This window comes from Oryctolagus cuniculus, chromosome X (genome assembly GCF_964237555.1).
Source record: "Oryctolagus cuniculus chromosome X, mOryCun1.1, whole genome shotgun sequence".
Classification (NCBI taxonomy): Eukaryota; Metazoa; Chordata; class Mammalia; order Lagomorpha; family Leporidae; genus Oryctolagus; species Oryctolagus cuniculus.
The window spans coordinates 83843933-83857079 of record NC_091453.1 but is presented as its reverse complement, the minus strand read 5'-3'; the positions used below and the strand labels follow the sequence as shown (position 1 = coordinate 83857079).

Here is a 13147-nt window from a genome sequence, read left to right as displayed (position 1 = left end):
ATTAACATTTTTTATTTACTTATTTATTTGAGAGGCAGATGGACACAATGAGCTCCTAGCAATTGATACGCTCCCCAAATGCCCAGGAGCCAGGTCTCCCTTGTAAGTGGCAGAGACCTACCTACTTGAGCCATCACCACTGCTTCCTAGGGCATGCAGTAGGGGGCTGGAGACAGGAACCAGAGCCAGGACTTGAACTCAGGCACTCTGACACAGGACCTGGGCATCTGAACCAGCATCTTAATCACTAGGCCAAAATGCCCACCCCTAGTCCAACAGATTGTAAATGTGTTCTTTGAGCTGAGTAGTGTAGTTACATTAAATACAGCAGCACTCCACCTTACAAAGAGTTTGTGTTCCTTGAAGAACAAAGTTGGTAGCTGTTTAGAATAGAACTTTTGTCTCGCAGAAAAGACCGCTTTAAAAGGAGATGACTGACTGGCCAGCAGTCAGTACAGTGGGTTAAGCCTCTGGTTGTGACGCCATTAGAGTGCCAGTCTGAACTCTGGTTCTTCTGCTTGCGATCCAGCTCCCTGCTCACGTGCCCGGGAAGGCAGCAGAAGATGGCCTGAGTCATTGGATCCGTCACCCACCCACACAAGAGACCCAGATGGAGTTCCTGGCTCCAGGCTTTGTTCTGGCTCAGACAGGACTGTTGAGGCCATCTGAGGAATAAACCAGCAGTGGAAGATCTATCTCCTCCCTGCAACTGGGTATATATGTGTGGCTGTGTCTGTGTCTGTGTCTGTGTCTGTGTGTGTGTGCATGTGTGCGCACACATGTATCTCTCTGTGTTGCTCAGCCTTTCAAATAAATCTTTTTTAAAAATTAAAATATAGGCTGGCGCAGCGGCTCACTAGGCTAATCCTCCACCTGCAGAGCCGGCACCCCGGGTTCTAGTCCTGGTTGGGGCGCCGGATTCTGTCCCAGTCGCTCCTCTTCCAGTCCAGCTCTCTGCTGTGGCCTGGGAAGGCAGTGGAGGATGGCCCAAGTGCTTGGGTCCTGCACCGGCATGGGAGACCAGGAGGAAGCACCTGGCTCCTGGCTTCGGATCAGTGCAGCGTGCCGGCCGTAGCGGCCATTTGGGGGGTGAACCAATGGAAGGAAGACCTTTCTCTCTGTCTCTCTCTCTCACTGTCTAACTCTGCCTTTCAAAAAAAAAAACTTTAAAAATTAAAATATAAAAGGATATTGGATTATCCTAGTGGGGTAGCTGTAACTATGAGGGGTGAGAATGGACATTCTAAAGTGCTGTTCATTTTGTCTTACCTAGATGTTCAAGATCAATTTATGTGTGTATTCATACATATGGACTGGCATGTATATATTACATGTATATATTAAATTTTTTTAAATTTTTTTATTTGACAGAGTTAGACAGTGAGAGAGACAGAGAGAAAGGTCTTCCTTCCGTTGGTTTACCCCCCAAATGGCTACCACAGCTGGAGCTACGCTGATCTGAAGCCAGGATCCAGGTGCTTCCTCCTGGTCTCCTATGTGGGTGCAGGAGCCCAAGCACTTGGGCCATCCTCCACTGCCTTCCCAGGCCACAGCAGAGAGCTGGACTGGAAGAGGAGCAACTGGGACTAGAACCCAGTGCCCATATGGGATGCAGGCGCCACAGGCAGAGGATTAACCTAGTGAGCCACAGCACCAGCCCTATGTTAAATTCAATGAAATATTATGCTTAAGACTTGTGTACTTTAAGTTATATACCAAAAACGAAAAAACAAAATGTGGTAAGAATCTCAGTTCAAAATAAATCTTTAAAATACTCGACTATGGACAAAGGTATTAGATGTGGGGTTTCAAATGGGCTTAAAACATATTAATTAGCCATACCCATTGCTGGAATTTCTGCTATGAACAACAGAGAAAAGAGGAAGCTTGGCTCAGTGTAGTAAGCTGAGAGCTGCCCTTGAGCTGCTGCAGTGCTACCCAATAGAATATTCTACAATGACGGAAATACTCTGTCTCCATGCTATGCAATATCATGGCCACTGGCCACATGTAGCTTTTGAGAACTTGAAATGTGGCTAGAGCAAATGAGAAAATAAATCTTTTAAACTTAATTTTAAGTTCCCACCTACATATGTGGCTAGTGGCTAGTACATTGGACAGCATAGGCCCAGAGAAACCTCGGAAGAAAACTGAGCCAGAACCCTACCATCCCATCCACTTCCCCAGAAAACAACCAAAACTCATGGATCATATGTCAAAAAGTTTGATACGTTTATATTCTCTATCTTAGCTCTCCAGAATAAAAATCTAATAGATAAATACAAGATGAAAGTAAACAGTCATTTTAAATGAATTTTAAAGTATGTAGATAAAACAATGCTAAACAGATCTATAGAGTTGTTTTCATGGAAGCTATTGTTAAAGTCAAGGAGAAAGATTACCTGAATTAAAATATCTCATGTTTTAGTAATATGTGTTCAAACAATGCAACTTAATATGACCATGTCAATATACTGAAAGATTTGTCACCTGGTCAGACAGCGTAAGTGGAGAAGAATATCCAATCCTACAGCCATAGGTAAAGCAAGATATCTCTGCTGTCAGTTCCAGCACATGAGCCAGAGGCAAGTAGCCAATGTATGTGTCCTTTGGTCTAAAACAAAATATTACAAACATTTTAACCACTGTTGAAAAGGCATTTTAAATTCGAAACGTCAATCACTTTCATCATTTAATATAGTTTAAGTTTAGAGAGTGCCACACATGAGCTCTGGTTTCTAAGAACTCTTACCCTAGTCCAGGTATTCGCTCACACTGGCCTGTCATCCCAGCTATCAGATTGCTATGATGCATCATCACTCCCTTAGGTCGGCCGGTAGAACCACTGGTATACATGACAATGGCCATGTCTGATGGCGTTGGTCTATTTGGAGGAATGCTCGCTAAATGAACAAAACAGTACATTTTCTTTCATTTAAAAGTTCAATCACGAAACACTGATATTTCAGATAAATCTCTTAAGGCAAATATTCTTCATTCATAATCAAAGCAAAAACAATTACCAAATCCTGGTTAATTACAATGATAATTTCTAACTCAATTACTGGATATTTTTCTGGATATTTACCCTCATCTCTGTTTGCTCATGCCCCCTTGCCCCTCCCCAGTATTGTGTACAGAGTAATGTTTTTGGGAAAAAAAAGGTCTAGGACTTCATTGAATCAGACGGATAGAGTATTAGGTTTAAGCTCCTGAGATGTCAGTTTTCTCAACTCTAAAATCAGACAGTTGGACTAGATTGTGGTTCTTAACTCCTGGTGGACATCAGAATCACCTATGGAGCTGAGACAAAAGATTATTTCTGAAATTTTGGATTTCATATATCTGGGATGGAACAAGAGGTGACTGAACCTGCAGATTGCACGTATGCAATTGCAAACAGCCAGACTCTATCTTTAAGGTGACTTCAACTCTAAAGCTCCATGTTAAGTTGTATACCCTAGAGCTTCCACTTTCAAGGTAGTATAATGTGCTTATCTAGTAATTGTTTTCCTTTCCAGAATACATTGAAATGGAGAATTCACAGCTATATTATCAGAATTAAATACAAGTGTAATAAGATAAGATTAAAATGTCCATTTACAAAATAACTTATGTTGTCCTATATTAGCTAAGATAAAAAATTTAAACAGCAAGATATACCAATGAAACAAAGATAAAGTTATACTTACACTGGCTAAATCTAATGCTTCTTAAAGTTAGTGTCCTAGTTTACAAAACAAGCAAAGACAAACCAAATATCTCCTATGATGATGATTAATACAAGCAGCAACAAGAAATATGTTGTTTTTCCCAGTTTAAGCACATAATGTGACACTTTGTGCCTGCCCAAATTTGCATAATCATGCAAAAAGTGTCACCATAGTAACAACTCGACTGAAGTACCAAAATAAATGTATCCTATCTACTAGAAATGAGTGCAAGTGGGATATATGGCCTATCATGTTTTTGCTCACACAGAATTATGAGGACTGACACCTCTTTAGTTTTCTGCCAATACCCCTCGGTGAATCATTAAAATTAGCAACAAATTTCTACCAAACAGAATTTCTCAGTCAAGTTGACCACAATCTTGCAGGGTCAATCAGGTGTTCAGAGACCGTTCTCCCTTGGTTTCTTATGTTCCTTCACATGTTACCAGCAGAGGCACTGACTTTGTTCTGGACTATTTTTTCAAAGACATTTGCCCAGAAATAGTTCCTCCCTCCAGAGCTAACAACAGGTGCACCGCTACTATACAGCACAAGAAAGATAATAAACTATTTGGTTTCTCTAAGCTGTTACAGCCATGGGTAAAAAGATTGTTCTTTGGGTCAGGCATTGTGGTGTAGTAGGTAAAGCCACTGCCGGCAACACCAGAATCCTATATGGGCTCTGGTTCCTGTCCTGGTTGTTCCACTTCTAATCCAGTTCCCTACTTTTTTTTTCCCCTGGGAAAAGTGACAGAAGATGGCCCAAGTTTTGGACCCCTGCCACCCATGTGGGAGACCTGGCTGAAGCTCCTTGCTCCTGGCTTTGGCCTGGCCCAGCACTGGCCACTGCAGCCATTTGGGGAGTCAACCAGATGTGGCTGGAAGCGCACTCTCTCTCTCTCTCTCTCTTCTCTTATTTATTTATTTATTATTTATTTATTTGACAGATAGAGTTAGACAGTGAGAGAGAGAGACAGAGAAAGGTCTTCCTTCCGTTGGTTCACCCCACAAATGACCGCTACAGCTGACACTGTGCCGATCCAAAGCCAGAAGCCAAGTGCCTCTCCTGGTCTCCAATGCGGTACAGGAGCCCAACCACTTAGGCCATCCTCCACTGCCCTCCCAGGCCACAGCAGAGAGCTGGACTGGAAGAGGAGCAACCCGGCACCCATATGGGATGCTGGTGCTGCAGGCGGAGGATTAACCAAATGAGCCACAGCGCTGGCCCCTTTCTCTCTCTCTCTCTCTCTCTCTCTCTCTCTCTAACTCTATCTTTCAAATAAATAAATAAATCTTTTTTTTTTAAAAAAAGACCGATCCTCATCTCTGACCCAGAGATGTCTCCAAGACATCTGGCGGACTCACTTGTATGCAAGTAGGGTAAAATCTCAGACTCTGCCATCCTTGAAACATGGTAGAAAGCTATAATCTATACCTGTTATTGTAAATACATGTTTACTTTCCAATGATAAAATACTCAGAAGTTGAGTAGAGGTTCAATTTTCAGCTACCAAAATGAATCCTTTCCTCATCTAGTATGGCATAGCTACCTTCACATTAAACATGAGAAGAAAAGTATTCAAATGGAGCATTGATTTCCTCAATTTTCTGTACTAATGACCAACTGAGGACTTTTGGCTATGATGTGCATTTATCTGTTTCAAATGAAAAGTTCTAGTTATCACCTCAGTAGCAGAATAAATCCAAGCATTAATCTTCGTAAAGAGTTTTGCATCTTCTCAGATACCATTAAGATCACTAGCACTAAGCATTAAAAAAAAAGGGGGGGGGTTGGGGCAAGCGCTGTGGCATAGCGGATAAAGCCACCGCACCCTGCACTGCCAGTACCTAATATGGGCACCAGTTCAAGCTCGGCTGTTCCACTTCCAATCCAGCTGTCTGCAATGGCCTAAAAGCAGCAGAGATGGATGGAATGCTTGAGCCCCTGCACCCACGCGGAGACCCTGAAGAAGCTCCTGGCTTCAGATCAGCCCAGCTCTGGATGTTGCCACCGTTTGGGGAGTGAACCAGTGAACGAAAGACCCCTTTCTCTGTCTCTCCCTCTCTCCGTAACTCCACTACTCAGATAAATAAGTAAATCTTCAAAAAAAAAAGGTTACTACATATAAGGTCTGAGATCTGTTCCTGTTATGAAGTCCAAATTGAAAGGTTACAGAGGCTTATTTTTAAAGAATAAAAGTTTGACAGCAACTGCTATAAAGTCTGAACCACTGATTACATCACAACTGTTTAGTGAATTCTAAACAGTGGTTAGTTTCTTGAAGGGAAAAACAGAAAAATCTTAATCATATTCTTGTAGGTAGTTTTTAATTGTTTTAAAATATCTTTATTAAAAAATGGCTGGCCCGCACTGCGGCTCACTAGGCTAATCCTCCGCCTTGAGGCACCGGCACACCGGGTTCTAGTCCCGGTCGGGGCACCGGATTCTGTCCCGGTTGCCCCCCTTCCAGGCCAGCTCTCTGCTGTGGCCAGGGAGTGCAGTGGAGGATGGCCCAGGTGCTTGGGCCCTGCACCCCATGGGAGACCAGGAGAAGTACCTGGCTCCTGCCATCGGATCAGCGCGGTGCGCCGGCCGCAGCGCACCGGCCGCAGCAGCCATTGGAGGGTGAACCAACGGCAAAAAGGAAGACCTTTCTCTCTCTCTCTCTCTCTCTCTCACTGTCCACTCTGCCTGTCCAAAAAAAAAATGGCTTTCAGAGGGCAGCAAGCAAGTTGGCGGACGTCTCCCCAGGAGCAGGTGCTGGCATATCCCCTGCTCTGTTCCCTTTCATGTAGTAACCAATAAAGGCCGTTCGCACAGGAAAAAAAAAAAAAAACTTTAACACTTTAACATTTTCATTGCCGTCATTTCTCTTTCTAACCTACTAACATGACAAACTTTGAGTGCATTAGTAAATTCGCTTTTACTGCTTTACTTACAGTTTTCTGGCTTGGATCCTAACTCCTCTACTGATTGCATGCTGTGAATCTCAAATCCTTCAGGATACTCTGCTTTATTGATAGTCTTATTGTCCACATAAATGATGTGTTTAACACAACTGATTTCCACCAATGCAGTCTGTTGAGCAGGAAGAAAACCCAGTTATTAAATTTGAGCCTACAACAAAAATTCACTTATTGAACATTTCCCTTTCCTGCCAGATAACACAACTACAAATTAAAAGAAAATGTTGGCTGGCGCTGCGGCTCACTAGGCTAATCCTCTGCCTTGCGGCGCCGGCACACCGGGTTCTAGTCCTGGTCGGGGCGCCGGCTTCTGTCAAGGTTGCCCCTCTTCCAGGCCAGCTCTCTGCTGTGGCCCGGGAGTGCAGTGGAGGATGGCCCAAGTGCTTGGGCCCTGCATCCCATGGGAGACCAGGAGAAGCACCTGGCTCCTGCCATCGGATCAGCGTGGTGCGCCGGCCGCAGCTCACTGGCCACAGCGGCCATTGGAGGGTGAACCAACGGCAAAGGAAGACCTTTCTCTCTGTCTCTCTCTCTCACTGTCCACTCTGCCTGTCAAAAAGAAAAAAAAAGAAAAGAAAAAAAGAAAATGTTGTATTTACCTTAAGTTTGCTTTCGAGAAGTTCAACACTAGTAATCAGATAGGAAGCCTCAGATTCGTTTAGCCCATGAACTACTGCTTCTTTGCCAAGTGTGGCATATAAAGTCACAACTACATAAAAAAACACAGATATTAAACAGTGAATGTTTATTAGAAAGACATAGCATGATAGATACAATCACAGTCAAAAAAGATATTCTATAATTTAATTTTATCTTGTGCTTTTTGCTTTTACCCCATAAACGTGCCTCAAATGCCCCAGTGGCCCAAAGTTTTCCTTACAAATTCCCAGGACTCTGACTTCCTAAACCTGAGGAGACTCAGAAACCCTGGGTTGCCACAACAGGGCTTTAAAACTCAGTCAATTAAGACGCTCAAGACTAACAGATCCTGGCTGCACTGTGGATTGCGGTCAGAGGCAGCCCACCTTAGGGCTCTCTTGTGGCCCACACCTTTGATGGTCATGGCCCTAAAGCGTGATAAGACCCTAAAAATGCTGAGCTCTCAAGTCAGATCAGCCATGAACAATGTTCTCACTTCTACCAAGAATCTTCTTTTGTGGGTCCAATGTCCAATCAGATTGGGGTCCTCTTCGCCTTACTTGGAGGGGCTAAGGAGATCTACTTCTTAGGAGCCACCGAAGATAATATAAACTGAAATTAAGATCTGTTAGAATTGAAGGACAAGGCCGGCGCCGCGGCTCAACAGGCTAATCCTCCGCCTTGCGGCGCCGGCACACCGGGTTCTAGTCCCAGTCGGGGCGCCGGATTCTGTCCCGGTTGCCCCTCTTCCAGGCCAGCTCTCTGCTGTGGCCCGGGAAGGCAGTGGAGGATGGCCCAAGTGCTTGGGCCCTGCACCCCATGGGAGACCAGGAGAAGCACGTGGCTCCTGCCATCGGATCAGTGCGGTGCGCCGGCCGCGGCGGCCATTGGAGGGTGAACCAACGGCAAAAGGAAGACCTTTCTCTCTGTCTCTCTCTCTCACTGTCCACTCTGCCTGTCAAAAAAAAAAAAAAAAAAAAGAATTGAAGGACAGCCACTAAACTCAGAACAGACAAGGAACAGCTCTAGGCTGGGAATCAGAAAGGACAATGTGGTTGAAAAGAGCCACTTTGGGGCCAGTGCTGTGGCACAGTGGATTAACGCCCTGACCTGAAGCGCCAGCATCTCATATGGGCGCTGGTTCATGTCCCAGCTGCTCCTCTTCCAATCCAGCTCTCTGCTGTGGCCTGGGAAAGCAGGAGAAGATGGTCCAAGTCCTTAGGCTCCTGCACCCACGTGGGGGACCCAGAAGAAGCTCCTGGCTCCTGGCTTCGGATTGGTGCAGCTCCGGCCATTGCAGCCAATTGGGGAGTGACCCAGTGGATGGAAGACCTCTCTCTCTCTCTCTCTCTCTCTCTCTGCCTCTCCTCTCTCTGTGTAACTCTTTCAAATAAATAAATAAATCTTTTTTTAAAAAAAGAATAGCCACTTTGCAGGAGTGGTCGATTGCTGAAGCTTGGTGATAGATCCATAGGGGAACATTTTTTTTTTTGACAGGCAGAGTGGAAAGTGAGAGATGGAGACAGAGAGAAAGGTCTTCCTTTTGCCGTTGGTTCACCCTCCAATGGCCGCCACGGCTGGCACGCTGCGGCCGGAGCACCGTGCTGATCCGAAGGCAGGAGCCGGTGCTTCTCCTGGTCTCCCATGGGGTGCAGGGCCCAAGCACTTGGGCCATCCTCCACTGCCTTCCCGGGCCACAGCAGAGAGCTGGCCTGGAAGAGGGGCAACCAGGACAGAATCCGGTACCCCGACCAGGACTAGAACCCGGTATGCTGGCGCTGCAAGGCGGAGGAGGGATCATTTTCATATTACCTATTTTTGTCTGCCTGAAATGCAAATTCTTGACTCCAACACTAATCCTATAGTGTTCTATTTTATTCAACAAACAACTGAAGGCTTAGCATGGCACGGGGCATTGTTCTGGACTCAATTATGAAATATTGTTTCTTGCACAACAGCAGAAACAAATGCTGAAGAATCAGAAATATACCCAATTTTGCATTCTAACATATCAACCAACAATTCAATCTGCCACATGCTTATTTCTTGTGTAAAATGGAGTAACAAGTCAAATAAGAGGCTTCAAGGTGAAAAAATGAACTAGACTTAATCTAAGTCATGTTTTTGGTTATTTTCATCATTATTGTATGTGTCACCTCCAAAAATAGTCCCAAATCTCATATCTTTCAAGCATGGCTCATTTCCAGTTGAAAAGCAAAATTCTAAATTATATCCATTAACCTGCCAATTTCCCCTGGTAGCCCTTAGAAGTTTACTATCTTAGGGCCGGTGCTGTGGTGTAGGAGATAAAGCTGTCGCCTACAGTGCTGGCATCCCACGTGGGTGCCAGTTCAAGTCCCAGCTGCTCCACTTCTGATCCAGCTTTCTGCTATGGCCTGGGAAGGCAGTGGAAGATGGCCCAAGTCCTTGGGCCCCTGCATCCATGTGGGAGACCCCAAAGAAGCTCCTGGCTCCTGGCTTTAGATCAGACCAGCTCTGGCCACTGTGGCCATTTGGGGAGTGAAACAGTAGCTGGAAGACCTCTCTCTCTCTCTCTTTCTGCCTCTCTTTAACTCTGCCTTTCAAATAAATCTTTAAAGTAACTATCTTAACAGGTATTATTGGATAACTTTTAACCATAAAATTACATAATATTTTATGGATATAATATATACAGAAATAATGGCTAAAGAATGCCTGCTTTGAAAGCAGGAACATCTCTTTTTTTTTTTAAAGAGATATTTATTTATCTGAAAGTCAGAGTTACAGAGAGAGAGGAGAGGCAGAGAGAGAGAGAGGTCTTCCATCCGATGGTTCACTCCCCAACTGGCCACAATGGCTGGAGCTGTGCTGATCTGAAGCCAGGAGCCAGGAGCTCCCCCCGGGATTCCCATGTGGGTGCAAGGGCCCAATGACTTGGGTCATCCTCTACTGCTTTCCCAGGCCATAGCAGAGAGCTGGATAGGAATTAGAACATTTGGGTCTCAAACCGGTGCCCATATGGGATGCTGCTGCTTTAGGCCAGGGCATTAACCCACTGCACCACAGTGCCGGCCCTGAAAGCAGGAAAATCTCAGAACAACTTTCACAAGTTAGCAAAGCCCTCTCTCCTCCCCCTGCAAAAACACAAGGCACTTACGAGGAAAGTTGTACTTAAAGCAAGTCTGTGCTGCAATCATCCACTCAGCCCTGGTCTCACAAAAAATGGCAATGGTGTTCTTTGGTTTTAGTCCCAACGCAGTGAGTCCACTACCAAAGTTATTCACTCTGCGGTTCACTTCGAGATAGTTTATCCATTTATAATTCCCGAGAATTAACTGTTAAAAGTGAGACATGTTCTCATATTAGTGTATTTATCCAAACAAGCAATCAAAATATTATTCAAGGTGTATGATTCTAAAAATTCCCTTAAACGAATATACAGAACCTCTGAGATTTAGTTACATGGTCCCAACAGAAACCAGCATATTTCAAAAGTACTTGATTTATGATAATGCAAAAGGTACCTTGTTAAAATAATTAAAGCACAGAAATACTTTACCTTCTTAAAAACCTTTCCATTTGGCTGCATTTCATTTTCTTCACTTAAGATTTCCCTGGTTCCAAGGCTGTCCTTCTTCCCAAACTTGGATACAGCATAGTCAAATAATTTATCCAGAGTGTCTGCTCCAGGGATGTCTATGACAGCTAGCGAGTCGAAGTGTGTGACAGAGCGATATGGACTTCCAGGTTTGTCTGAAGTGGGCTTAGCTTTTATTCTCTTTGCCATAGCGTTTTTCTTCTTGGCATTGGTAAGAAAATACCATGGAATAAATATAAGGGCACTGTATATTGTTATCAACAAGTGGACAGGCAGTAAAATAATGGTGAGCACATTTAGCTTAAGTTTCATAGTGGAAAGGCTTCTAAAACGGTGCTTATTTCTTGTTATTCTTTGGCTTCTGAAAGCCTTATTCTGACGAGGAAGGCAATAATGGAAGCAGCAGTGAGAGCAGCAGTATAGCCAAGGCAGTTCAGTTTTAGCGATATAGATAAAAGTTAGTAACCTTTGGAAGCCGACAATAAAGTACACCTGTAGGTGAAGACAACGAACCAGGCAGAGAGCAGAAAAAAAACAAAAACAAAAAAACAAGAGTATTAACAAGTTGATAGCACAATCAATTTAAAATACTCAGGTCTTTATTAGTTTATATCATTGATTTGATACAGAAAGCCGAAATAACTGGTCTGAAAGACTGGCATTTCCCATTTTTCATCATTATTGACAAAAATGTTTAGTTAGTGTACCGACTTCTGAATTTGATTTTTTTGTAGGTTTTCAGCTGTGCTGGTACTCTGCACATCATTTTCTAAGTCAGTTGTGTAATATGACCTTAACGCATACAGAAATGCATGAATGTAACATTTAAGTTTGATCAAATTTTGCAAGGTTAAGGTAAGCCAATAATGAGGCATTTTAAAAATACATGTACGTAAACCAGATGGCTTGAAATAGGATTCCATTTTGTGGATATCTTAGCAAGGCTGCCATGATCACCTCTGCTCTCAAATTTTGCTGTGCCACCCAAGGGTGCCAAACACCAGAAAGTCAGCCAAGAAAGATAAAGACCCCACAACCAAGTCAGCAAGGCCAAAAAGAAATGCTCCAAAGGCAAAGTTTGGGATAAGCGTAATAACCTAGTCTTTTTTGACAAAGCTATGCATGACAAACTCCATAAAGATGTTCCCAATCCTAAGTCTATAATCCTCCCTGGCTCTCCGAGAGACTGCCTATGCAAGAGTCCCTGCCTAGGACAGCCCCTCAGGAGCTCCTCAGCAAATGACTAATCACACTAGCTTCAAAGCCCAGAGCTCAAATAATTGATACCAAAAAACACCAAGCTGGGAGAGAGCCCAGCTGCTCGTGGAGATGTAGAAACAGTTTACACCAATTGCACATTTAGAAAAAAGAACATTTTATGAAGTCCAGAAATATTATACTGGGTTCTTCATTAAAGTATATTCATTCTATTAACCATTCCATAGTCCCAAAATAGGAGCAATACAATTGTAAGATCATTTTCTAAGTGTCCACTTTGTGCTCATAACTGCACCAGTTGTGCGGCAGAAGTACTATTATTAAGTCCTGGTCCTCACCCATTATGAGTTCACATTTATGTTAACACACAAGATCGATCCAGTGTTTCAAATTTAAGACATTTTTAAAAGTAGGGCAGGGAGAACAGCTAAACCATTTCTTCAAGTAAAAAAAAAAAAATCACACAAACTGCCCATATATAACATTAAAATGCAATTGCTCTGGGGACAGGCACCTGGCATAGTGCTTGGGACATCGGCATCCCATATCAGAATGGCTGGATTCAAGTCCTGGCTCCACTTCCAATTTCAGTTTCCTGATAATGTGTATCCTGAGAGGTAGTAGGTGATGATGCAAGTGATTGGGTGCTGATCACCCACATGGACACTTGGATTAAATGTTTGGTCCTAGCTTCCACCTGGTCCAGCCCTGGCTGTTGTGGGCATTTGGGGAATGAACTAACAGATAAAAGCGCGCTTGCACTCGCTCTCTCTCTCTCCTGCCCCCTCCCCCTCTCCTTCTCCCTCTTTCCCTTTAGAATAAATGAAATATTTGTACAAGTGAAGTTGCTCTGGCTGAAGCATGGATTGAGGATGTCCAGACTCCCAACCTGGGCTTCCTGGAACCTCATTCCCCAGGTGAACATAAAAACATTTCCACTGAGAAGCAGAGTTAATATGTAACAAAGTGCTAATGATGTACCATACAAGCAATAAACACAAGAGTTCAGAGGCAGGACAAAATGGCCAGG

General features: G+C 43.8%; 1 protein-coding gene across 6 annotated transcripts in view; it reads right to left on the bottom strand.

Annotated features, from left to right (window-relative positions):
* ACSL4 (acyl-CoA synthetase long chain family member 4) overlaps positions 1-13147 on the bottom strand; it is a 90449-nt gene that overhangs the window by 29903 nt on the left and 47399 nt on the right. For 2 of the 6 annotated variants that reach the window (XM_051827238.2, XM_008272873.4), the window contains exons 3-8: positions 10861-11100; positions 10459-10636; positions 7280-7389; positions 6654-6792; positions 2753-2903; positions 2491-2614 (exon numbers count right to left, since the gene is read on the bottom strand). In XM_051827238.2, coding sequence (XP_051683198.1) covers positions 2491-2614; positions 2753-2903; positions 6654-6792; positions 7280-7389; positions 10459-10636; positions 10861-11088 — 930 coding nt within the window. In that variant the 5' untranslated portion in view covers positions 11089-11100. Of the gene's footprint in view, positions 1-2490; positions 2615-2752; positions 2904-6653; positions 6793-7279; positions 7390-10458; positions 10637-10860; positions 11392-13147 lie in introns of all 6 variants that reach the window. The other 4 variants (XM_070066415.1, XM_051827237.2, XM_070066417.1 and 1 more) reach the window with 2 other exon arrangements.